Source organism: Tyto alba, unplaced genomic scaffold (assembly GCF_018691265.1).
Source record: "Tyto alba isolate M040663 unplaced genomic scaffold, T.alba_DEE_v4.0 Super-Scaffold_2, whole genome shotgun sequence".
NCBI classification, from domain to species: Eukaryota; Metazoa; Chordata; class Aves; order Strigiformes; family Tytonidae; genus Tyto; species Tyto alba.
This window is the reverse complement of record NW_024881282.1, coordinates 34,817,972-34,845,058: the sequence shown is the minus strand read 5'-3', so window position 1 is coordinate 34,845,058 and position 27,087 is coordinate 34,817,972. Positions and strand designations below refer to the sequence as shown.

General features: G+C 48.4%; 1 protein-coding gene across 3 annotated transcripts; it reads right to left on the bottom strand.

The window, feature by feature from the left end:
- Nucleotides 1-1,234: 1,234 nt before the first annotated feature.
- On the bottom strand, nucleotides 1,235-19,079 carry TEF (TEF transcription factor, PAR bZIP family member). 3 transcript variants are annotated; one of them, XM_032996846.2, is made up of 5 exons: nucleotides 18,750-19,079; nucleotides 7,649-7,975; nucleotides 5,934-6,154; nucleotides 5,049-5,260; nucleotides 1,235-3,127 (listed from the first exon to the last, which is right to left on the bottom strand). In XM_032996846.2, the coding sequence occupies exons 1-5, from the start codon at nucleotides 18,850-18,852 to the stop codon at nucleotides 3,106-3,108; spliced, it is 885 nt and encodes a 294-aa protein (XP_032852737.1). In that variant the 5' UTR covers nucleotides 18,853-19,079; the 3' UTR covers nucleotides 1,235-3,105. The 3 variants fall into 3 exon arrangements, with proteins under 3 accessions (XP_032852737.1, XP_032852739.2, XP_042648066.1); XM_032996848.2 differs by lacking the exon at nucleotides 18,750-19,079 and adding an exon at nucleotides 13,752-14,120; XM_042792132.1 differs by lacking the exons at nucleotides 1,235-3,127; nucleotides 18,750-19,079 and adding an exon at nucleotides 13,752-14,122 and having other exon boundaries at nucleotides 3,147-5,260.
- Nucleotides 19,080-27,087: the final 8,008 nt, after the last annotated feature.

The following is a 27,087-nucleotide window of genomic DNA, read 5'->3' as shown; positions in this document are numbered from 1 at the left end:
CTCCCTTTATTCTCCCCCCTTGGAGATGGTCCCTTTAGGGCTGGAATGGGGTACATTGGCATCAGGCACACTTATGGCCTCTACAGAGCATGTTCCAAGGCTAGAGAACTTCAGACTCTGACAGTGTCAATTCAGCATCTTTTAATGTTCAGATTGAGCTAAAAGAATATTGGTCTTCTTATGACCACTATGAAAATGTACCCAAGTTATCACTTACAGAGAGGATTGTCATCCTAGTCAAAGAAACAAGAATATATAGTTAATAGATCTGACAGGAGCAGAGCTCTGAAGCAGTAAGCTTAACTTCCTGAGACTGCAAAAACTGAGAAAGGAATTCAGCATTGCACATAATTTTTTGTCTGGCAATACCTACACTCCTTTAAATAGTTACTACCTTCTCATGTAAAGATGTTGCTTCTTAACAAAAAAAAATCCTCCAGCTACAAAAGTTAAGCTGCACTCACCCTAAAGTGCAACTTTCCAGTTTTGCAACCCGTAGACACATGAATCACAGAATCTGCAAATTTGCACTGTCCTACAAGGAAGCACAAGAGTTTGCTAACAGTCTTCTCTAAAAGAAAGATCTAACGAACATTCACTGTTAGTTTCCATTGTGTAAGCTTTTAATACAACAGAAAAAGCTAATAGAATTGCACATACTAATCTCACCGAGTATTTTGCTGTTAAAATAGCATGACATAATGCAAAACCAAATCCTGTATACAATACGTAAGTATTTTAAAAATTTTCCTAAAGCAGTAAGACAGCAAGACCCAAATGAAAGACTAGCAACTCCTTACCCAGTCACAATACTATTTATCTTTGTGATTTAAACAGGAAGCATGACTTCCAAGAACAGCCGTTCAAAGGCTACTGAAAATTTAGAAATGCTAAATGCAAAAGGAGTTCACAGAATCACAGAATGGTTTGGGTTGGAAGGGACCTTAAAGATCATCTAGTCCCACCCCCCCTGCCACGAGCAGGGCCCCCTTCCCCCAGCCCAGGGGGCTCCCAGCCCCATCCAGCCTGGCCTTGAACCCTTCCAGGGAGGGGGCAGCCACAGCTGCTCTGGGCACCCTGGGCCAGCGCCTCACCACCCTCACAGTGAAGAATGGAGTTGCTACATTTATGTGCTGTCAGGATTGTTTGTTTTGTCTTGAGGTGTTGTTTTTTTTTTTGTTTTGTTTTTTTTTTTTTTTTCTTGGCTTTTTTTTTTTTTTTTCTTTTAAATTAATTGTTTGGCCTTTATCACCAAAATAAAAAACAAAAAACAGTACATACCAAAAAATATCAGTCCAAATCAGCAACACTTGATACAGATATATGCTGACATTTCAGCAACATGGAGCTAAACTATTAATCTGTTTGAAGAGAGTACCCCAAGATTATCTCAGAGCTTTAGAATCCTAAATTATAATAGTACACTTCTATGTATAAGTTTTTTCTGGTTACAAAAGTAAAAGCACTTGCTCGACTTCAGAACATGGTCCATTAAAAATAATAGGTCAATAACTGCATTTAAAGTATATGCTCTTAACAAAGGTTATGCCTTCAAAAAACTGGTTATGAATTCTGGGGTTTGAGATTTTTATTATTTTTTTAAAATTAAGTTACAACATTAACTGCTTCTTTAGACCTTTTTCTCTTTGCCTTTCTGCTCTGAAATTAGGGGTGGAATTTCTTCAGTAAATGCAAAGTCAAAATACTTGTTCAACATTATAGTGTTGAGCTTTGCTGGTAACTAGTTGTGCCTCAATTTCAGCACTTGTGCTTCTGAAAGCTTTCAAGATTATTTTTCTTGAGGTGTATGCTGTTTATCAATCTCCAGGCACTCCTCCACACACTCCTGTCTTCGAAATTCCATTTTGGCTACAAGCACAGTCCTGTACTACCTTCCCAGAAATTAAGTACTCTTCTTCCCACACAAATTTAGCTCGTAAGCTTCCTTAATGTAAGAGCAGATTCTTGTTATGCTGATGAAACTCTTACAAAAGGAACTTCCACCTACTTCCTCCATCTTCTACACACAATAACATCCCCGCAATCTGTCCAAGCTTTCATCTACTCTCCCACACCAGCACAAGGGTCTTGATGCTTAAGCTGCCTGTTTTAACTGTAGGAAATCATTGGCTGCTTCTGTTAATCTGTTTTATAAAACTAAGTACTCTTTTACCACCACAGTTCTAATGCAGTCAAAAGACAGAAAATTGTAATATGGCAGCGAATAGCCATTGTTTTGCTGAAGCAAATACTCATTTGGTAGTTTCAGACTGCCAAAAGACATGGGGATCAGCAGCTCAGACTAGCACCTTTTCCATGATTGCTAAATCATTAACAGAAGAATAGATCTTGTTTCAGCAAGACACCATAAAAGAAAGTGAGCCTCATAAAAGAAACAAAAGAGAAGGCAGGTTATAGCAGTGGTTGCTTTCCTGTTCCACAGCTACAAAGTGTTTTACTATTACGTGGGTCATTTGATAGAGGTTTATTACTACTCTTTGTATGGCACACTGTGGTGCTTTCTGGATTGTTAAAATACATCTGCTGTACTTTTCTGCACTGGAAATCTCACACATCACAGACTGCTGTTTTTCTAGTGTCTTTAATTCTGCACTCACAGTACTCCACAAGATGCCACACTGTACCAGAAGTGAGCTGCAGTATTAAATAAAATTAATTCTACTGCAGGGAAAAGAGCCTTAAAATATAGCAGTTCTTAATATATACATTTTCATTTAAAACTCCCTATCTTCTTCCGCTCAAGTGCCAAAACAAAGAGTCACTATTCACACAGGCTGTCAACAGACTTTGAGACATGAACTTTGAGTGTCTTGACAAAACCCCAATAAGTAAGCTTATTGTAGTTCATAGTTACAGTGAGAAAGACAGATAAGAAAGCCATATACAGAATTAAGGAGACTTTGCACTTTTCATCATGCCCAGCCCTGGGTAGTTCAGATGGGGTACTTGCAGGCAAGCAGGCAGGCAGGGTCATCGTCAGTTGTTTGTGTTGGGACACCTCACAGATTTCACTGCTCACTCTGAAGACTGGCGATTCATGTGTGCTTTTTAGTTTCTTTGTTTTTAAAAGTCTTTAAAGTTGCATCACTCGGAATCAGATAAGTCACTTTAAACAAAGCAAAGTGTTAAGTGTGACAATTTATTTATAACATACTTCCCACCATCACCACCACACACCACCCTGTGAAAAAAAACCCCTGCTGAAAGGTTGACAATTTTTTAGTATGTTTGAAAGAAATTAGACCAACACTGCATCAAGAGCCACTCTAGTCAAATTAAGTGTGTAACAGAGGGGGATATAGTTCAAAGAATACATTTAGTTTAAGTGTTCTGAATTAGCCTGCTTCTCCACTTCCTTAAGAAGTCACCACACAGTTGATCTAAACTCATACCAATTTTCACATTATGTTTAAAAGACAAGCTAGGCAAGAAGTCTTTAGTATAGAAAAGAAACGCCAACGCTGATTTAATATACTTTTCAGATTTCAATAGGGGAACTGGAAACTAGCCTAAACATCTTCTATCCCACATTTACTCCCTAATATAAATATTAGCCCAGGAAGTGTAGCCTAAGAGTTCTGACACAGGCACTAACTTAAGTTAGCTTCTCTTGTTAAGAGGACTTCTAGACATTCTTTCTGTAAAAGCTTCTGGTTCTTGCAGTTGTAGGTCATGTAGAAGGTCCCAACATCACACACAACATATTTTTTCTTTTAACACCACATACTGTTGAAGCAGCTCTTGGTGCTGAGAATGGATTACTTCCAAGAGGGCAAGTCTTGTGTGCTAATTTTGTAACAGGAAACATACTGGAGAGAGAACCAGCAGGCATGGAGAGACCAGATATGCTGCTACACAGGAGACAGTGAGGTAAACTGTTCGTGTTTAGAGTGGGTGTAGCTTGTTCCATAGAGTGTTCATGAGGCAAAGGACCAAAACGCTTTTTCAAGCTCTTGTATAACAGGTAAGGTACAGTAAAGTAACAGTGGCTTGTTTGCTTCTTAAAAAAACAAAACAAAACACCTTCTTCCAAAGCATAAGGTACTGGCAATTCCTTAACAGATGGAACTCGAGGTTCAGCCTAATGAGCCAGACCTCCTCTTCTAAATCTCACTCCTCAGCTAAGCGTAATATGCTGCTTTACCAGCAGCAGTTCAAGAGGGAAGTCCCTCCAAGGAAAAAAAGAGGGGTGGTGGTAGAAATACAGCCTAAAACTCACAAGAAATTATTTTGTCCATAACTGTAAAGTGAGAGATACCCTGCTGTTCTCTCCTTGGTTTCTGGAAGTTATCCAGAATTAGAACCTACCGAGATGTTTGAGCAGTATTTTAATCAACACTGCACTGACTCTGGTCTGCATAACACTTTTGCACTAACCTCAGGATACCTCAGTTCTACCAGAGATTGAATATTTTCATGTCTTCCTGTCCTAAAGGTTCCCCTATTCCTTTTCAACAGGAACAGAGTTCTATACAGCAGGTACTTTCTAGTGACTCTGAATGGGAGAAGAAACAATTTCACGATGCTGCCCAGCAACATCTACTTGTATCTTAAAATTATGTTTTACAATTTGACTGGGGGGTGGGGTGGGGGGGGTGGGCAGGGTGGAGAGGGAGGAAAGAGCAGGAGTTTAAAAAAGAAAAAAAAAAAAAAGCAAGGAAAGGCTCCTAGGCTCTTTCTCCACTCAAAATGGAGATTAGAACAGACAGCAAAAGCCCTGTCCAGTCAGGAGAGATCCACATCTATTCCTCCAGACAGGTGAATCTGTTCTATTGTACAACATCAGAAAATGCTCTATCAGTGTTACAAAGTTGTAAATCTGGACACTGATATTTTGAGCAACACAATGATCAGGAAAAGGCCTGAACAAGTTGTGCCAATAGAAACAGGGTTCGGGGGTTTTTTGTGTGTAGATGCAAAATGGCAAAGCCTCCACAAACTTTATTTCTGGGAGTCTCTACAGAAGGCAGAGGAGTCTAAGAGGCTAAAAAACAAGGATCCCTAAGAAGGAAAAGGGGTGTGCTTACAAGGGTCCGTATCTGGTCTCGTATTTAGAAACAATATTCTTGCATCGTCCCACTTCCTTGCGCAGCTCTGCAACCTCCGTCCTCAGGGCCGTATTCTCTTTCTCAAGAAAGGCTGCCCGAATTGTGATCTGATTCTCCTTTAATCGCCGAGCATCACGGGAACGCTTTGCTGCCACATTGTTCTTCTTTCGCCTTGTCCAGTATTTTTCATCCTGTAGCAAGAAAGCAAACAAAAAAAAACACCACACAAAAACCAAAAGATGCTAACCTGACAACTATATCAAATAGACACCTCTTTATTGTATAATGACATTCACACTGACTGATGTATTGAAGAATCTCCTTCATTGGTTTGCAGGGCTCTGACACCAAAATGCAGGCAAGACTACTGTAAGATTTCATCTTTACAGGAGTCTTGTTTTACGATAAACCAAGTACACTGCTAGAACGAGGGAGATTAAGAGACTTGACTGCTAAGAAGCTGTCCAACCAAAATGCTCTCTTTACTTAGTTTCAATTCAAGAATGAACTTCCACAAAAAACCAACCTGTTCTGTTGTCTGGGCTGCCTAAAGCTAGAGCAGATATAATGCTGGGCAAATATAGACAATGGCTTCAAAAGTGCAGTTGATGAGGATGTGACTTGATAGTTCTACTTCTAATTTCCATGTATAGCATGGTAAGTTGCTCCTGGCCAGTAATTATCTCATGATTCCAAAGCAGCAAAACATCAAGAACAGCAGTTGACTTGCCAATTTTATTCTTGGCAGTGCCTCTGCCCCATCATACAGGTATAGCACATTAGCTTTACATGTCAAAATGTTTGGGCAAAGAGTCAGAAACATTGATCAAGGCCTAGAGAATGTTGCAGTAATAAATCTGTTACCTTTTGCTCGTCTGGGACAAAAACCTTCTTGGCTTTTTTAATCATTGGTTGTGGTTTCAGGTCCTCTTCAGTAAACTTGTGCTTGCGAGGATTGAAGAGCTCACCACCAGGCACACTGGACAGCACTAAATCAGCAGGGTCAGGATTAAAATTCACCTCAACTTCTACGCAGTCAGGATCAATGGGGCTAGGAGTATTTCTCTCATTTTGTGGTGGGGACTCTGGCAACAACAGGAGAAGTTACAATACATTCAGCAGGATGAAGAGAATTAAATAAGAAGCCAATTTGGGTATCGCTATTCATTGACCTACAGTGGGCAGTATTTACTAGTATTATCTGGTATTTCCCTAAGGTGTGCTTGGTGCTGTACAACTGCTGGTAGAGAGAGAAGCTACAGAGTCCAGTTTGTAATACAAACTCTAGGAACATATGCCAGACTAACAGACATGAGCAGATAGATGAGGCACAAGAGTCAATACTTCCTCAGCAAAAACAACATGCTTTGTGCACTTAAGAAGTGCCTTCCACAGCCATAAGAAGTAAGAGACTTGTATCAGCCTAAGTTTTGTGCCATCGAAAGCCTTACAGAAACAAGCCTGCCCAAAGACACTGGTCCCTGGGTCTGTCAAAAGGTCAGACAATTGTATTTCCAAACAAAGGACTAAATAGAAGTAGGTTGGTTACAAATGCAACAGTATTCTACTTCTTCGCCACATGGAAACAAATGTCCCAACAGATTGTCTGACACTGATAGTGTGCATATGAATTTCGTCATATTTATCTATTGTTTACAAACTTCATACACATGCATTGCAAATGTCAGTGCAATCCGAAATCATGATCAAAGAGTAAGTTTTTTCATATACCACCTAGAAAAAAGCCACACCCTATGTCTCACTGAAGGAATTCCACATTTCGTCTTTCTCTCACAGATTCATGGAAGAGGCCCTGGACAAAATGTTTTCTGTAAAGTCTGTTCATAAAATAGCATTATGAAAATGTAGTGGCTATCATGTTTAAACTCCAAACCTAGGGCAAAATGAGTTGCTAAATTCCTTAATAGAGAAGATCTCCAAACTACAAATGAAGAGTAGAAGTTTCCTAGTACCACTTAAGTATAGTTTTGTTTCTTTGTTCCTCCATTCCCACTTCAAAGCACCACAGAACATCAAACTGCATCATTAACACACCTTTTCTGAGTGTCTGTTCTCGCATTTCACAGGCTAGAATGAAAAGATTGCCTCATTGGTTTTCTATTAAGCATTGTTATTTGAGGTACATTAAGTTATCATAAGTTCACCCACGCAGACCAAGCCGCCAAGGTAGCACAAATGACTTGTCGCAAACTATCAAATCTGTTGTAAAATGACCTGAGAAACTATTTTCTCACCATGTCCAGCTTCTTTCTAGATTAGCAATACCAAGAAAGCAAAAAACTTTATGCTGGTGTTTCAGCTCTTCTAACTTCAAAAGAGAAACAGACTGCACACTAAGGGACACTCACTCATTTTTTCCAGGAGGGAGAGAGGGGAAGAAGAGGCAGCATCTTCATGAATTGATACATGGACTAAGGCTCCACACTGAGCATGTTTGTGCTGCTTAACCTGCGGCAGCTAACACTGACAGGTTAGCATGTCTCCTCTTTGATCTAAAGAGGCACCTTTTAATACAAGAACAACAAAAGTCCCTCAGAGCCCCATATTATTCCATCTACCTGTGCTGGAGGCTGCTTCAGATTGCTGGTAAACTGCAGTGGAAGAGGATGATGCAGGAGAACCAGTGGAAGCACTGGCAGACTCCTTTCCTTCCAGCTCAGCCACAGGCAAGAGTGGATTCTGGTTCAAATCCAGGTGAGTGGGGCTGGAAGGAATTCCATTCTCCAGCAGGAACTCATCCAGATCCATGTACTCCAGGTGGAAAGACTCGCCATCGTAAGGAATAGTTTTGTCCCAAATGGGTGGCATAAGGGAAGCCGAGACTGCCATAGTGCTGGCAGCTGCTGCCTCATCTTCCTCAAGCTTTATCTTCTCCTTCTCTTTATCTGAAAGATACAAGTAGGTCACTGTACAAGCTGCAACACAGGAGAGACTCAAGGTTTAAGAGTCTAACAAAATCCCCATGAAAGGAAATTCAGTAAGCTGTATTTCTGCCTCACGACATGATCTGAAAAAATCAGATGTTGAAAGGCAACATTCATACATTCACATGTAACTCAGTATGGAATGCTCTGGCTCCCTGTGATGGCTGGACCACAGACATCTGAGTAGCCTTGAAGACCGGCATCTTTGCTGGGACAACTTACCAAAGTGTGATGAAATACTGCATCTAGCTTATTATTAACTACTCACTGCAAAATAGCCTGATTTTCACAAGCTCATCTTGGAAGACAGCAAAAGTGAGTAGGATTACATGGGAAGCCGCTAAGAAAACTCCGCGGAAGCAGAGTAGTTTATTCCATGCACAAAGAAAGAAGGTGCAGAAGAATAAATCTGGATACAAACAAGAAAGGAATATGGGTTTTCAGATTACATTTGAAAATTAGTCAAAAGGTCCACAGGACACCAGAGACCTGGATGTCTATTGTTCAGTATTTTAGAAGCATTTATTCCTGAAATGACTCAGCACGTCCACACAAAGCAATAGCTCCAAATGCTGTTCACTATAGATAGCTCAGAGTACCTACATACAATTTTCACTCTTTGGGGAGATGTCTAATAAGGCATACTCCCACACCCCACCCCCAAGCCACAAAAGACGGATGAAATTTTCTCCATTTACTGTGCTACATTGCACATATTACAGAAAAATGGCTGTTTCTACGTTCCCCATAGCTACTGAATCTTAACAATTGTCTGGGACAGAATCCAAGTAGAAAACTCAAGTTATAGAATAATTACATAATTTAAGAGATAAAAATAAGCTGGCAGAAAAGAAAAAAAAAAAAAAATCCAAGTCATTTTCCTGATCCAGTTCTCCTTGTAGCCATGCAGTTCTACCAGCACTGAAAGAGGCATTGCAGAAGCAGTGCTAGCACTGCCAGCACTGAGCCAGCACTGCTGTCAAAAGGGACAGTCACCCATACCAACCGCAAATTGGGTCTTTACCATGGAACCTGACAAATACTCAGTTCAGTGGAACAGAGTCTCCAGGGACATACACTGGACCAGTTTGGATCTCCAGTATTCACACAGGTTAGCCCAACAAAATGCACAAGTCTTTGGCATTAGGGTTTTATAGACTGCCTACAGTATGCTAAAGGAGTATTTTTCTTTATTGGGGGTGGGAGTGGGGGTGAAACTCTGCTCTAAATCAGAAAAGCCTATTTATATAAAACCTATTCTGATAGAACTGGCATTCCTTCCACTGTTGCCTTAGCTGGTGTGGAACTGAGACTGAAAGAGCTTTTTATGGCTTAAAGAACAGTGCTGCCATACAAAGTAAATTATATTTTTAATCTACCATATTCTAAACCTCATACACAAAAGAAGATACCGATTTTAAAATAAACAGCTGAGAAAACATTCACCAGCCACTGACTTGAGACTAAGAGCAAGCGCCTAAAGAACATGTTAAATTCAGATCAGTGGCTCTTGGACCTGAGCTTTGTTAACATCATCTCACAGCTTTTTGCCTTCCCCCTTGCCACTTCACACTGCTGCCTCTGAACTACCATCTCCCAAATCCTATCCCTGATATAAACTCCTTTTTTCAGAGTTTTGCAACTTTCCCACCCTTTGCTTGGGCAAAGCAAATGTGCATGTTAACAGTGATGATCCAAACAACCTGAACGTTTCTAAACAGCTCCTACTTGAAGCTAGTCAACAGCATCTACTCTATTTCACATATAAGGATGATTTCACTTACTACTGAAGCACACCTCACCAAATGTGAACCACCATTTTGCATCCAATTTGTGAATGAGGGATTGTGTATTTCCCCAAGGTTTGCATAGTGCCTGGCACAACCAAACCCAATTCACATTGGGGGTTGTGGATGATATCTTAGTGAAGCCATCACCAAAACAATGCAAGTGACAATAGTGAATTTCTGGTGAATCACTTTATTTTATAATCAACATGGTAAAACCCTTGTGAATGTTGAGTCAAAATGTCAACTAAAAAGGAAAAAAAAAAAAAGTAATTCCTTGCTCTTGAAAACAACAGTATCCCATTATAAATTATGCCAGTTTTAATGTAGCCAGCAGTGCTTTTGTTTTGCAACATCTAATGCAACACCTCCAACAGAAGAAAAAAAACAAGTGATTTGTAGACTAAATATGAGGCTTAAAAATATTTTTCAGAAGGTATATGCCAGAAAGACTATACCACTGCTGTATGTGGATCTTCTCAGATCTTTTAATGCCTATTAGATGTGATAGACCCTGCTGTACTTCAACAACCTGAAAAGACTGTGGTCCCTCAAACCTCCTCTTGCTATTGTCCCTGGTTCTCACCAGATTAGATCCTTCCCTCACATGAGAAAACCATCTGAAATTTTTTCCACAGTTTTGCTACAAGTTGACAACCGGCAAGCACTGGGCCCCCAGTACTGTGTTTAGCTACCTTGTCCCTCTCTCTCCACCCTCACGTCGAACAGCAATATCTGAAACAAATTAAAATAGCAGAAGTTAACATGTATATTAGGTGCCCATGTACTTCAAACATGATACATAAAAAGATAAAACTGTTGTATGAACATTTTTGCATTGACATTTTCCCACTGGCTTTCTTTCAATTCATTTAATCTTTATTTCTGCTGCACAACATCCTGCTGGGTGCACAATATCTAATGAAACACTAATTAACTTCTTGCATCTTGAGGGGGAAGCTTCTGCTGGCTCCAGCACAGAGACCTGAAACATTAATTCTCTTAAGATATTTATAGTGTAAACAGGTATTACCTGACAGCAGAGCTGCAGTATCCTAAGAGGCTCCATATGCAGTGATTCAAGGTCACCCTGATAAATCTGGACTGTACTTCTGCAGCTGATAGCTCATGTCTGATTTAGCCCCCTCATTCTGCCACTGTGACCTATTAACTAGGCTGTACATCTGCTGTTAACAGAGGGGTCACTAGTTTATGCTAAGTAATTTAGGCAGAGCATTCCAGTTCTTGAACTGTTGGAAATACTGCTGTTTTAGCCAAAGGCAGCATCTTGGAAAGAGCCTAATTCCACATCCTGGTGTTTCCTCAAAAAAAACCCAACAAACCAACCAAATCCAGACCAAAATACATTTTGGCCACAACTGTCAAGTGCTATCTCAGCCACAGACAGAAGAAACACTTTTTTGACAAGGTTCCCTTCGTTCATCGAAAAATACTGTCAGATTATACTGAAAACACTACACAGACTAAGGCTGATCGCTCCATAAATCTTTAGTCCCACTTGTGACAATGGAACAAGACAGGTTATAGGATTCTGTATTCCTGATGCCCATTACTGTGATGTTTGTTGAGGCATTCCTCCTGCCACAACAGCACACAACTGGTGATTAAGGCATCCTTTGGAGACCATGCAGCAGCTCGTTATTAATACGAGAGACCTACACTCCTGCTCCAGAATATGAATTCTCTTCCCCTACCCCACAGGACTTTTTATGCAAAGATTATTATTTTCATTTATTTAATCCCTACAATGTACACGACAACAACATACAGCAAGGCTGGTCAGATATACTTGGTATACCGCAGGGCATTCAAGATGATGGCATTCAGTTGGAACTGGATGTCCTCTGTTGCTCAGAAGGATTAGAAAGCCTGCTTGCTTACTGGGTAGTCAAATTACCTACGGCAGTTGGAAAACCCACAGGTAGCTTGTGGAGACTATAAATGGACACTGCAGCTAGCTGATACCATTTATCACAGAATAAGACAGAAAACTGTGCTTTTGTCAACAGGCATTCCAAACAAAAGGCACAGGGTCTTTTCCTCAGAAAGCTTGCCAAAAACACACCACTGTATTAAGTAAATTAGTAATTACTTAGCATTTCTGTTGTGTCACTATACTGTAAAGGAACAGAAAATAAACAAGGATCTTCTGAAGTCAGTTCATTCAATTTCACTGACAAGTCTTTTGTAAAATTAGGAGTAACTACCTCCTAATACAGAAGACTTTCTTTTGTCTTGCAAATATGCAGACAAGAACAGCATCAGAGATCAAAATAAACAGAAAGCAACAAGTTCCACAAGGTGTGGAGTGAAACAGTACAAGGTAGAATAAGGAAATCTATGGAGAAGTTTTAAGAATGAGAACAATCTGAACTTCATCACAGCATGAATGAAGAGGGGTAATCAAGAGGCAATGGACTCCCTAGCAAGCTTTGGAGAATCAAGCTGAACACCTTCCCTAGCTAGAATGGGATCATCTAGTAAAAGTGTCAAATGTTTCTAATCTTAGAAAAATGCACTACCTCAAAATCATATTAATTCAAAAATTTTATATCTTCATAGGCCAGATCACATGATTCTGGACAAGAAAACCACTCCTAAGACAAAGTTGCCATATCCCAGTCAGCTACCATCACAGTTTCCACACATGAACTTAAATTGCTCCTGCTACATTTTCATATTTAAAAATGACTGGGTGCAGAAATACCTTAAGAAATCCCATAGCACTGTAGACTCAAGATTCTATACTGCAGCATCCTGCACCATAGCAACATAACCAAAACCTTTATGGGAGGCTTTTTTTTTTTTTTTTAACAGAAAAAGAGAAAAAATTTGCCAGAATCACAAGATGGATACATTTACGCAGTATTGTGCAATGTTAGACATAAAAAGTAAATGGATCTCAACTAGAATCCTCACTGGGAATAATCTTGCCAACCTTGCTTGCACTGTGGTCTACCCTGGATATTGTCTGATGTTCCAAAAATTAGTATCGACCTCAGAATTCCTAAACGTGAGGACTTATTTTATTATATACCAGTACACCAGGCATTACAGCAGTGCAGATAAACCCAAGCCTTCCTCAAAACCAAACTGATATTCAGAAAGGCAAAAATACTACCAGGTGAAATAAAATGTGGGTTAAAAAAAAAAAAAAAGGTGTGCCATCAGCAATGAAGACTATAAGCACCAGCACTGTTATTTGCACAGCTGCTGTCTGCATAATCGGTGGGAGAGAGACAGCTCCAGCCCATACAGGGTTGCATGTGCAGGCTGGCAGTCATACCCTTACGGATTATCACTGAACCTAATCTGAAGAGATTCGCTGTTTATACGTATCATCGTACAACTTTTCAGCAATTAAGGTCGAGGAAGACTCAAAACCTTTCCACTGCCGCTCCCAACTATGCGCCTAAAGGTAGGGGAAGCTTCTGACAGCCAAGGGAATAAAACCCGCGTGTCGCGTCCTGACTCCTATCCACCCTTCGTATCTGAAGCATTTTATTTTGCCCAGCGCGGGCACCTCAATACACCCGAAAGGTCGATGGCAGCAGCTGAATTTTCCAGTCGCACCGGCCCGCCGGGGAGCCCCAGCCCTCCGAGGCGGGGAGCCGGCCCGGCTCCAGGCCCGCGGGCCCGGCGGCCGCCCGTGCTGCCGGCACCCAGCGCAGCCGGAGCCGGCCGGGCCGTACCGGGGGGGGCGGGTGTCAGGCCCGGCCGTGCGGCCGCAAACCCCCCCCCCCCGCCCGCCAGTCCCACCGTGACCCGGCGGGTCCCGCCCTCCGAGGGACGGGGCGGGCAGACGGCGGGGGGGGGGGAGGGGTGTGTGTGAGGGAGCGGGGGGGGCTGAGGGAGGGGAGGGGGGGGGGGGGAGAAGGTGGAGGGTGCCGCGCGTTCCCGCCGTCCCCACGCGCGCTCCCCGCGCTCACCCAGGCGCGCCTCCCGCGGCGGGTTCTCCATCAGCTTCTTCAGCACCAGAGGGAAGGCGCCCGCCAGGCCCCGCTGCTCCTGCTGCGCGGCGGCCCCCGCGCTCCCCCCGGCTGCAGTGGGCTCCGCTCCTCCCGCCGCCGCCGCCGCCGCCGCCGCCGCCGCCTCCTGGTGCGCGGCGCGGCCGGGCATGCTCCCCGCGAGCCGGCGGGCGGGCGGGCTGTCAACGGTCGCCAGCGGCCGCAGCGCCCCGGCGCGAAGGCTGCGGCAGCTCCACCGGGAGACCCTCCGCGCTGGGACCGAGGGAGCACGGGGACGGCGCGGGGGACAAGCCGACCGCGCGTGCGCAGCCGGCTGACGCCGCGCGCGTGCTGCAGTATTCATGAGCGCCGCGGGCACCGCCCGGCCGCGCGGGGGCGGCCCGCCCCGCCCCCCGCCTTCCCCGCCTCGCGGATTGGCCCGCGCCGCTCCGGGAGGGGGAGGGGCGGTGCCGAGCGGCCGGGCCCCCGCCCTCCCCTCGCCGCCGCCGCCGGCGCGGGCACGCGCCCACCGCCCGCCGGGGCACGTGCATGGGCGGGCCCCAGCGGCTCGTTAGCGTGCCGTGCCCCGCCCACTCTCCCCCCTCCCGCTCCACGCGCACCTCCTCCAGGCGTTGCGTCACCGCCAGCTGCTCGTGAAGGCGGGGGGGGGGGGGGGGGGGATGAAGGAAGCGCGCGTGGGCGGCGGAGGAGCAGCAGCGCCTGCCGCGGGGCGCGCGCTCGCCACTCGCCTCCTGGAAGAAGGGGGGGGGGGGGGGGGCAGCCTCTGCGCCTGCGCGGGTGGCCCTCACCCGCTGCTCCCTCAGGCGGCCGCTCGCGGCTGAGCGGGCCGCGCAGCCGGGCCGGGCCGGGCCGGGCCGGGCCGTGCCGTGCCGTGCGAACGAGCCCCATTTTGAGCCACAGGCTGCTCCCTGCTGCCTCAGTCCCGGCTCCGGCCCGCCGAGACTCGGCCGGAGGGTGGAGGGGCCTGGGCTGTGGAGGCCGTGTAACCGCGGCGGCCGGCGCGGGGCCAGGCGGGAGCCCGCCGCCTCCCGAGCCGCCGCCGGTGCCAGCGCTCTAGCCGGTCCTTAAATATCCTCGTTCGGGATCCCGAGATCACCTTCCCCACGTGACCTGGATTTAATCTCCCTCCGTCCTACATCACGCCAGCAGCAGCCGCAGCGCCGTGCCCGATCTCCCATTAGCAGGGAGAAGGGCTCCGCTGCGGCTGCTGGCGTGGCTGGGCTGCTGGAGAGGGGGAGTCTCTCCCAAGTTTTCATGATCACAAGCAATCCTTGTGATTCGCCAACCACCCCCCCTGTTCCAGCAACAGGAATGTCGTGCTGGGATTTAAGCTTCTGATCACACAAAGGGAGCAAATGTTGCCAAGTTCATCCCCAAGAGCAGAGGCGGATACCGAGGAGCTTCTCCTGCAGAATGAATAAGCTCGCAGAAGTGACAGACACTACAGCCACAGGCTTCTCCCGTCAGCAGTTGCTGCCTCTTGCCGCAGAAGGGCCGGCCGCAGCCAACCTACCGCATAGAGCTGCGAGCGGGGAGAGGAAAGGGTGCACAGCCTCCCTGGGATGGCCCCATCCGCACCCAACAGAGCCACAGGTGCCAGGGCCGAGATGTCCTCAATTTCACCTGACCCTTGCTCCTAAACCCTGACGGTCTTTGTGACATAAAATCAGGTCTGAAATCCTCCCCGCACGCCCCAGAAAAAGGAACGGATTGGAAGTGATGTGGGGGTAGGTGCTTTCCCCCGTTGCCGTGCTGCGACGAGGACCAGGGGATGTCTCCATCCAACCTGGGCAGACAGGGATCTGCCCTACCCGCCAGCTACTTCTCTTGCGTAGGCTGGGAGGCTGAATGTGCTGCCTCCTTCAAAGGGGACAGAGGTAGGACTCCTGACGCAACTCCACACGAGCTTGGAAAGGGCCACCTTGTTAATACAGGCTGGAACAGCATGGGTTAATGCACCGTTTATCAAGGCTGATAAATTCAGCTGCAGGAAGCAGAACACAGCACAGGTCATGCTCCGCTGCCCAGCACACTCCATGGCTGCCACTCGCCCTCCACAGACTCCTTGTCTTGCCAAGCTCAGCTGGCAGAGGGAAAAAGCACTTGTGTGAAAGGGAGATGGCACTTCCCATGGGGCAATGAAACTCAGATGTTGGACCACACATGACAGAGAGGTGGCACACACAGCTCAGCAAGGGGCAGCGGGGCAAAAGCATCGCTGTGAGCCAGGAAAACAGGCAAGTGGTAGGCAGTAGACAGAGAACACAACCTAGTGAGGTCGGGAAGGTGCAGCTTCTCCGAACAGGGTGAGGGGCTGCAGCCAAAGCAGGGCAGGCTGCAGGCTTTCTGTTCAGTTACAGCTCTCATGGTCGCTTTGTTCCATTGTTGTTGATGCTGGAGGCCCCTGGGGATGACACTGTGTCTCAGCACTGTACAGCGCTCCTTCAAGGAACAGGCTTTGCGCGCATCCCCCCTGCAGATCTCAATGGCAACTGCTTTGCTGGGTAACATGAATGGAGGCTATTAAAACCACTCAGCAGTCTTTACTCCAGGGCTTTTCCCTTTAGATCAACCATATTCTTCCTCCAGTACATTTTCACCCCTGCTCCACTGTGCTAAGGTTTGTTCTGCACCACCACTGGGTTGAGACTTCGTTCAGAAAGGGTTTAGCCTGCACAGTGTTAGCTGCTCAGCCTGAAGGCAGGACGAGGGAGCTCCTGGGGAGCACTCCTGTAGGTTCCCTCTCGCATCACCCTGCTCGGGCATCAGCTTTGCCCTGCCAGCTAGGAGGGAGGCTGCTCTGAGAGCTTTTCCTCACCGCCTCTGGGGATTAGGGGCTCGAGCCACTGCCAGCAGAAAGTGGGCACTGCACCATCACCTGTACCTTCTTGGTTAAGCTGGGATCCGGCTGGAATTTTACAATTTCTCTTTTGCTCTGCAGCTGAGAAGGAAGAGAAGAGGACAATGAGATGTGAGAAGAGGAATGCAGCGGCCTTGGCTGTTACTGCCAGGAGTCTTGTCAGGGCCAGATGATGCAGAGCAGCCCAGCTCTGATGCAGCAGGGAGGCAAGCGAGAAACAGCCCAGCGCTAGGCACGGGGCGAGGGGGACACGTACAGCAAACCCCACTGGGAGGTTTGAATAGCAGAACACATTTTAGACAGAGGCCTGAGACCCAGCAAATCCAGATGAGTGGTATGTAAGTATGGAGACCCAGGAGGAGAGAACTGAGCTCTGTGGGAGGAGGGCCGTGACGGGAACACGGGCCTGGGGAGGGAGGCGGCATAATAAGGACAATTGTAAGGGTTACGGGAGGCGATGCTGAGAGGCAGGGTGGTCCTGAGGTCGAGGAAGAAAGCTGCCACAAAACAGCACCCTCAGCTGCCAAATAAGCCACACTGAGTAAAGACTGAATTATTCCCTCTGGAAATCATTGATCTCCCCTCTACCCCTGACTCCAACTCTTGCCGAACAGATAAATCTTGCCAGCGCTCCTCCCTTGGATTAATTCAATCCACTTGGCTGTGGAGACCAGAGATCCCAGAGAGGCAGCCAAACTTCAGCTTAGCCACAGCAAGGCTCTGCACCACATGAGCCTCCCTTGGCCGTTACTGCCTCCTCCCAGCCGGGTCCGCTTTCTACCTGGGTATCAGTCAGCTCGGAAAACATGCCCTGGTCCCCACGCACAGCTTTGTACTGTGAGATATGCAAACACACTCATCAGCGGGCAAAGCCTCAGCAAAGGAGAGAGCCGGCTCACAGGTGGCAGCAGCAGAGCAATGTGACAAAATGAGCCCCTTAAGGGCTACGGCAGCTCCCCTTGCCCTATTCCCCTTTCCCACAGGTAGCTGTGTGGGTGCCACAGGGCTCACAGTATTCCAGGAGGTGTAGGCTGCTGCCTTTCCTGCCACAAATGCTTTACTGCTGCAGCAGCAGCCTTTTCTCCAACTGATCCCAGAGCACGAGCAGGACCCCACTCCACACAGTGGCTTTTCTGCTCCCACCCCCTGGATCACGCTGCCCCTCAAGACTGCAGAGCTGCCTGCGCGTCCTGGTAGCAACTCCCTCCAGAAGAGCGAGCTCAGTGCATGTTTGTTTCTGTGAGTTTGACTCACTCGTGCCTAGACATGAGCTTGTTGAGCCGAGGTGTTCCCACACACCTCCCCAGCACTCGGCAGCAAACATTAGAACACACAACCAAAAAGCAGGTTGCCAGGGGCATGTGGCATCCTATCCAAAACCAGAGTCCCCCAGCTGCGCGATGGGCACCTGGAGCACGCCCAGCAATAGAGAAGCGATCAGTCCAGCAAGAGTGAAAGGTTCAGCACAGCAGAAGCCCACACTAAATAACCTCCTTGGTCCTTTCAATTTGTTTTCTAGGATGCTGCACCGAGAGCAGGAAAGCCTAGGAGTACAGAAGTGCTCTTGCAAAGAAAACACATTTGCTGTGTTCCCTACCCCAGCCTTCCACTGATAAACAGCTGCAGCATCAAACACAAAGCTTGCATGGAGTCATCCTGTCCCACACACGGGCCAGGCTCCCCGGACAGTCTGTGCCTGGGAAGAGGCAACGTCTGGAGGCTCAGCAGTTACTAACCATGGGACAACCTGGATGGCAATCCTGGAGGTTGCTCCTGTGTAAGCATGGAGATTTGTCTCCAAGCCTTCTCTGTGCACAAAGCTTTGAGGGTTTCCAAGAAGTAGCTGAGCAGAGATTAAAAGGATCAGGAGCTCAGCACCCTTGACTGATTTTGTAATCAATCCATTGACGCTGTTTTTCCTCCTAGCTGCACAACACACTCGGTGCCAGAAGTCCCCGTCTAACTTGAACACTTGGGGGAAATGCACCCTTGAAGGGCTTGCAGCAAACAGGATCTTCTGCCCCCTTCTCACCTTGCAACTTCAGGAGGGGAAGGAGAAATCAATCCAGAAACCCCAGCACGTGTTCCCTCATTCCTACCTGTCATCTTGTTGGTCCAGGGTAAGGAGTACTCCAGCAGGGACTTCAGGACTTCTGGAAAGTCCAGGGCAGCGGGGCCCCCGGGGCTGTTGCAGCTTGACATGTCCTGTGCTGGGTCTGCGCTAGCACGGCTAAGGGAGGGCCAGGTGCCTGGCTGCCAACACTACACCCCACTCGCCTGGGCGTTGTGAGAAGGGCTCAGAGGCTCCCGGAGCGGGCTTGCCAAACTACTCCAGCTGAGAAAAAAAAAAAACAGGACGAAGGAAAGCAGCCTGGCAGAGATGCAGTTTGCCTGGCTGTCTTCACCTCCCCCTCTCCCACTCTGAAGTGGCCAATTGTGGAAATAGCTTGCAGCCTCGCAGGGCTGGGCCGGGCGGCTGGCCAGCGTGGTCTTACAGGGCCTCTCCCAGCCAATCCGGCAGCAAAGAACTGGGCCAGTTATCTAACTTTGCAAAGGCAGCACCCTTTTCCTTCCCAAGGTGTTATAACAAATAGACATGTGGAGGGAAAAAAGGGAAATCAAGCCCACGCTGTCAGGGGTACACACATCAGCTGCAAACGCAACAGCAAAGGGATCCTCTGAGGGGCTCGGGGGGGGCTCTGGGGAGGCTGTGAGGAGCTCTGAGCTGTGCAGGCTGCCCTGTGGAGATACACACGCCGTCTGCATCTGCCTGCTAACTTCCCAGCTCTCTGAGATGCAGACAGCGACAGTACTTGTATATGATGCAACACTTAACTGCGTGTCCCTCCTAAGTCAGTATTGATAACGGCGTAAGGCATCTTTCTTTTCAAGTGTGCATCATCCCCAAAATGCAGAATTTCTCTTCATAAGTGACAGAGTTTTATCAGAAAGCTGACAGACTCCTCTCAGAGCAGTGATGTAAGGTGAGAGAGTTCATGCACCCTGCAGATACTCTGATAACAGCTGGTTAAGTAAGATTTTGAGCATGCAAAGCCCCTCCTCTCCTGTTAGTGGTTTTTAGCGTGGAGGGATGGGTTGGAGACAGGAGGATAAAGGTCTGATCTTCTTTATCAGGATCTGGCTTGGGAAGGAGCATTTTATACATGCCGGGGTCTTCTCTTTTGCTGGGTGTGATAATTAGAACAAAATTGCCTTTATTTCTCAGTTTGCTCCTGTCCATTTTGCCAGGCTCAGCCGTACAGCGCCAGTGTGAGTCAATAGGAACCAGGTATTCCTACACTGCTCTGTGAGCCCCAGCTATCGGGGACAGCCCAGCAAAACCACGCATGGCTCTCAGCATGGAAGTGGCCTGAGGGGAGGTCACTAGGACTTTTCTTGTGCCTAAAGTGAAGCATTTCACTGGCCCAGCATTTAGAGTCTTAAAGTGATAGGGTTTTGCTCACTCCTGATAGCATGGTATTTGGTCCTGTAAGGAAATGCATTTGATTTAACTGAATAGAAACCAAAAAGAAAGAATTACCTAGCCAAGTTGGGTGTTTGGGATTTTCAGATTGTCTGGGAAAGTTTCTTGATCTAAATCCCAATCTAATCAGGCTCAGAAATCACACATTAGATGCTTTGGTAGAATTCTTAATTATGGTACAACTACCTATATTACAACCTCTTGGGATTTTCCTTGTGGTTTTCTCCCTCCCATTCCCCAGAGAGAATGTAAGAAAACAGCCTGTGATAACCATCAGTGGTGAAGCCATTCGGGGAGACTAGTCCTCTAGAAACCCTCCACCCACCCAAACCCGGAGCCAGCAGACAGACCCTGCAGACAGTCAGTGCGTTCTGGCAGCTGGGAGCAAGAGAAACCATCACATCTCTCCCTCCCGGAGCACAGCCTGCCAGCTGGGAGGTCCATGTCCTTTCCTGAAATCTTCTGGTCCATTCTGGCTGGTCAAAGCAAGCAGACGTGGGTCCCTCCATCCTGACAGGCATCACAAACGTTTGGGAGAGCTACCGTCATGTATGCCTACCTCTGCTTCTCACCAAGGTAAAGGATGGCCAGGTAAAGTGACCAGGAGCTTGGTAGTTGTTCAGTGCCACATGCAGCTGGGCCTCCTGGATTTGCCCCAGGCTCAAACTTGTCCTGAAAGCTGGACAAATATCTGACCGCATGGCTGGAGGGACCCAAGGACTTCACAGCAGCTGCTGCAGCAGTTGACTGGCATTTATGGCTTCCGAAAATGAAGTTAATTGGGAGGAAATTAATAGACTCATAGAATGGTTTGAGTTGGAAAGGACCTTAAAGATCATCTAAATTGTCACTTAGCATTTTGAATTATTAGCCTGCAATAGACATCTATAAGTTTTTGTCTAGAGACCTGAGAGAGCAGACCTCAGCTTGTGTTTGCCACATTCACAAAATCTCCTGCCAACACTGTGTGTCCTTCTTGATTCGTAATCCCTGAAAAATGAGCTCCCACCTAGCAGAAGAGCTTGGGTAACATCACCAGCAGGATGCATCAACACTGCCCTGAGTTTGAGCCCCCGGGCAGCAGAAACTGTACTATGGAGGAGAGTCATAGCAGTGGGGAATGTCCGTCTGCCCTTGCATCCCCACCACGGAGAGCACTCGAGCTGCTTTAGTGGAGGCAGTTGAAATGTTGGCTCTGGAAATCTGCAGGCATGGCCACAGACTGCATCATTTGTGCTGGCTGCACTGTTATCAGATCAGATCATTATTTATTATTATTGTAATCCCATGGTAGTGGAGGTCTCAGCATCGCCGCTCCATCACTCAGAAGCCCAGTCAGCCCTTAACGGCGCATTTTCTCACAGATCCAACCAGCCGTGGTCAACTTACGCTGGCCCTAAGTGGATGGCACGCAGAAGGAGGCAGCTAACATGACAGAGGGCCAGACTCCAGGAACACCAATTTAAACAGCAGAGGCCAGGGCTACCTTCAGTGTCTTCTCTGTAGGTCTCCCAGTGCAGTCACCCACACCGCCCAGCAGTGCTGGCTGGGGCCCTCGGCCCATTTGCCCGAGGAGCGTGTTCGGCAGTGCCACGACTGCATGCAGTCCCGAGGGGAGGAGTGGGGGTCCTCCAACACTTGCCTCGGTCCACACTCTCCCTCCTTTTAGCTTTTAATTCCAAAGAATTGCCTTTTTTTTTTTTTTTTTTTTTTTTTTTTAAGCACAACCAAATTCTTGTCCTTTGCTTCCCTGCTCCCTGCCCCCTGCCCCCTTTGCTTCTTTGCAGTGCTCAGATACTTCAGTTGGTACCAGAGCATATAAATGTCTCTTTTAAAACCCCTAACTCTACTCCTGTCTTTAGAGGGATCTCTCTACAGAGGTCTGCCATCAGCCCCAAAGCACACCAGGAACTGCAGAGCACCGCTGCTCAGGTGTTATCGGTAGGCACAGCCTCCCCAGCAGTTTGAGACCCTGAAGAATTGTTTTGGGCGTTCAGACCTCTGATACAACCCTGTTCACTACAAGGAGCTGGGTGAGGGGGCTCTCTGTGCCTCTCTCCGAGTTGCCATCTTTCCCTCAGCCCCAGGAGTGCTCCTTCAGCTCCCTCACACGGCCACACCTGCGGTGCTTGGGGAGCTGCCTTTCCACCGCCTCCCCTCCTGCCGGTGTCTTACAGGCACCCTCAGACCCAAAACAAGAGATGGTGATACACCTGTGTGCCTCCTGAGTCAGAAACTCCTGCAGATTGTTGCTGTGGGTCTTGGACTTGGTGGTGGCACCTGGCTGCGCACTGATTTCTGAGGCCACCAGTACAGAAGGGAACAAAAGCACAGCTCGTGGCGACCCCACCAGCACCAGTGACTTTTGGCCAGAGAAACGTATTATTGCTTATTATTGCTAATGGCTGTTACCTCAGCTTCCTCCAATTAAATGAAACCTTGGCTTGATAATCTCATGGAATGTGTCTTCTTAGAAAATAAACCCCATTTTTGTCTGATTTCCTAAGGACGCAAAGCTTACTCAACAGTATTATCTATCCACCCACCCACTACCTACCATTCCCTCCCTAGAACATGCTACCCACTTTGGCAAAGGGATATTTAATTATATTTTTCTATTTGAAAGATAAGCTAGTAAGATGTCATGATTTGAGCTCAGAGGGCAACTGAGCACCGGACATAAGAAGAAGAGAGTTGAATTAATGCCTCCTTAGGGAGAAAACCTGCTGTTATTTGTTCTGTTTGATCTGGGGCATGTGCTTTGGCAGTGACACCCCAAAGCCCGTGCAGCCCCTGGCAGGCAACAGTGAGGGGACTTTGTGGTGACAGACCAGGTAGGTTACTCCCCTGACATGTATCTGGAAATAATGACAAAAATCTGTAGAAACCTCTAGAAGCTTTACAAAACCTGCCGCTCTCGAAGCAGCTTTTTTCAGTCACCCAAGACCGTTCCCATTGGCAGCACAGCCATTATTTGGAAATTTCCCTATCTCCTCACACAAGATGTCTTCTGCTGCAGGTCCCACAGATCGAGCCTACTCCTCATGGTCTGTGTGGAGGCTCCAGGACCGCCCGTGGGGTTTGGGTCTTGCACCAAACCCAGCTTGGTAAGCCGTTTCCTCTTTCTTCTTTTATCCAAGCAAACCCTTTGCCAGAGGTCAGTCGCTGACTCTTTGCAAGACATCCGTAATTCTTTTTGTTCTTGTACTAGTTCCTAGGACGAAAGCAAACTCTACCGACAACTCCCAGATTTAACTATTTATTTGCGTAGTGCGTTGGGCTTGATAGGGAATTTTCTCCACCTTGGCATGGACCGGCAGGCTGAGTTTCACTGTGGCCTTTGTTGGAAGGAGGCTTGCCCCACATCCCAGCACCTTGACGTTTACAGGGTTTGAGATGCTGCTGCTAGTGGTGACAGACATCTGCGGAGCTGCAAGGCCACCCAGAACGGCGGCAGCAGCAGGGAGGGCTGTGGCCGGATCAGGGGTGTCTGCATCCGCAGCAGATTGCTTTGAAAGAAAAGGAGGTGGGAGAAGGAGCAACAAAGCCAGCGGGGGAGGGTGGGCACCTGAGGGAGGCAGAAGTGGGACTGGGGCTCTGCGTTGGCTAAAGACCCTGCCTGGGGCCTGAAACACGGGTGTGCGACCCTTTAGGTACTTTCGATGGTAGCAACGTGGGGCACAGACACACGCAGGCTTGATGAGGCCTTGCACGGAGGATAAGTGCAAGCCTGAAGGGGCTGCCCCTTCCCTGGGCAGGGTGCTGCATGTATACGTGTGCCTATGTATGTCTACGTGTGCGCCCATCTCCCTGTGCAGAGGAGCAGTGCCAGGATCCCCCAAGCGAGCGGGGCAGTTCGGTGGAAGGAACCGCCTGCACCTCCCGCCTGAGGCAAAAGGATTTCTAAAACCTAATTCCCCCAAATGAGTGCCAAAAAGCTAATGAGCTTTGCTTCCCCACCTCCCCGCCAAGACGTCTCCCCCTTCTTGAGGTGCTCACGTGGCAGCTGGGCTCACCGCAGCTCTGCTCCTCTGCACGTGGCCTTCCCTTGTGAGGTGCCATTTGCCGGAAAACTGGGTGCTAGTCAGGGAGAAAATGTGAAGAAGGCTCTTGGGATCATCAGAAGTTGTGCTGCCCTGGGTAGGAAGGACACCTAGAGCTGCCTTTGTGCATCTCCCTGCTCTGGAAACGCTCTGGGAGCCTGGGCAGAGCTGGCTTTCGGAGCTCTCTGAACAAGCCTTGGCAGGAAGCAGAGCCCAAGAGGTGCCAAGAGCAGCAATAAACCTAGGCGTTTAAAGCAGGATGGGGAAATCCAAGGACAGCAATTGCTGGGCCTCTGCCAGGGTCCTTGGGAGACTGTTGGGTGGGACAGCAAGGAAGACAGACGCTCCTCCGGCCACTTCCTTCTCAAAACAGAGAGGCTGGTTGTAAGGGCCTCAGCTGTCCCTTGGCCATCCCTTCCCAGGCTCACTCACATCTCCTGGGATCCTGCAGCACCATGGCCCAAGAGGTCGGAGCCCGATGGATGGATACGGGAGTCAGCTGAGCCCGGGGAAGGCACGTGGGCTGAAAGATGACAACCCGTCCTGAGGAGCCTGGGCCGTTTGGCTCCCACTGATCCCCAAAAGCCAAGATCCGAATGGTCTCGGAGAGGAGAAGATCCAGCCTGCTGAGAGCTTCTTCTGAGACACTGCTTCTGCATCGAATCCCCACCGCAGCTCCCAGGGGCAACATCCAGCCGTCTCGCAGTTATCCTCAAGCCTTTTGGCTGAGGAAAACTGGAGCCATCTCCTCCCGTGGAAGCAGGACCTTCCTTTTCTGCCTCTGAGCTTTGCTGGGGTACAGACGAGGGAGCATGCCTTGGTATTCAATTCATAGAAACTATGCAGCTCTTCGTCCTTCCCGGCCGTCTGCCTGCAGGGCCCCAGCACTGCCGAAAACCCACAGCTAAGGCCAACAGAGGAAATCCACAGAGAACAAGGGAAATACAGCAAAGAGCGCCTCCAGCGCCGAGTATTTTTCCGGTTCCAAGCAAGCCAAATCTGGCATCTGGGTTTAGAGATTTCCATCCCAGGCCTGGGTAAATGTAATTTTGGGGAGGATTAATCCAGATGGTAACAAATAACTCTATTTCCTGGGACTCTCTGCTATGTCTGTGCCTCTCAAGGCTCTCAGGGAAAAGTAGGAGTTTTCTGGGACGCTGCCATCCATAAATTAAACTGCAGAGAGGAGCACCCCTGAAAGGGGCAATCTTGGGAGCTGCTGGGGCCAGGCCCGTTGCAGTGGGGAAGGAGTCAACTGGAGCTGTCATCTCCTCATCTGATCCCTGACCTCCTCCTTGCTGCATCTGCTTTCAGGAAACACCACCCCTGCCCTGGGGACGCCGGGACCTGCTGCTCCTTCCTGGAGAGGGAACAGTAGAGAAGCGGGAGACGACAATCCAGCTGCAGAGGGAAAGAGGTTATTGGGAATGGATGGACCCCGTCCCCTCCCATCCTGGGGAAAAAGGGGCAAGGTTGGATGAGACGCGACGCAGAGCTCCCGAGCAGTGCCCACAGCTTTGCAGGAAGCCCCAGGAGCTCTCTGTCCATGGCACCTCTGTCCAGAGCCACCCCACAGGCACCGAACCACGTCTGCTCAGCACCTTCCTCTGCCCCCCACCGAACGGCTGGCTGCTGCAGCTGGTGCTCCTGCAGCCCCTGCTCCTCCACTTCCCTCCCACAGGTCACTCCCATCCAGCCCTCCTCTGCTACTTAGCGCCTCGCTTTCTGCCCAATGTTTCCCCACCCCCTGCAAGTACCCTACAGTGTTCCCTCCTGCCTGCCCTCCACCCCAGCCAGTGACCAGCACACCTCCCCAGCTTGCAGCTCCTGCAGGGCAGGAACTCTCTGCTGCTCTCCGTGCACAGGACACGACGCAACACAGCCCCGTTCTTGGTTGCAATGGCTGCGGCAAACACAATTAAGAGTGATGACAGCTTTGCATCACCTGCTGTCACTGCCCAGAACTGTTTCCCTACCGTGTGGGCAGGCAGACTCAGACACTGAATTTCTTAGGAATCCCATCTGCAGCTTACATCCTCTGCAAGAAGACAAACTCCCTCTGCCAGGCTGCTGTGTGATGGCATTAGAACTCTTTAGTACGAAGCCTTCCTCCCACATCTCAGGGGTCTCTACCCCTCCTCCTCTCAATCCTCCACTGGACCTGGAGCCTTCTTGGTTGACTTGGGCCTCGGCCCGCTCACCTTAAAGTCTGCTGAAGTTCCTAGGAGGACATGAATACTGAAGTCACCACTCCTTTCCCTGCCTCTCCAAAACACAAGTTTATTTTCTTCAATGAAAGGAGAGCGAAGAGAGGTTTACAGCTGGAGGCTCAAACCTGCAAGGAAAACACTGTAATTTTTCTCCTCGTGCTTTGTCTGCCTCTCAGTTTGTCAGTTCTGGTCCCCATTGTGCTGAAAAAGCTACACTCACTCTTGCCAGCATGGCCTCAAAAATCTGTGGAGGGTAAAACGAATGTCTCACATTGTATCTACTCAATAGATGCACCTTAGAACTGCACTGGTCTCCTCATTCCCTCCGCGCTACCAACTTGTATTCAGGCCTCTCCTCCTATGACCAGGACATGAGTCCTTGCGTCTGTATCCAGGCCCATCGGGGAGATGTGTCACAAACCTCATCTCCTCAGGTCTCACTGGAGGAGACCTTCTGGTCACTCTACCAGTTCACAGAGCGGGAGCAGGGTGTCTCCACGGGACTTCCTTCCCTTTGCCGCGTCTCCAGTTTTGGCTTTATCAAGAATCCCAGTTTAATTTCTATCACGATGGATTTGAAAAATAAAGAAAACGGTTTTATTAATAAATGTTTTCACAGTGACCTCTTCCCTCAGGTGTGATCTTCACCACACAGCGTCCTCTGCAGGGGGAAACCTGCACAGATGCTTCTCGTGGCCCA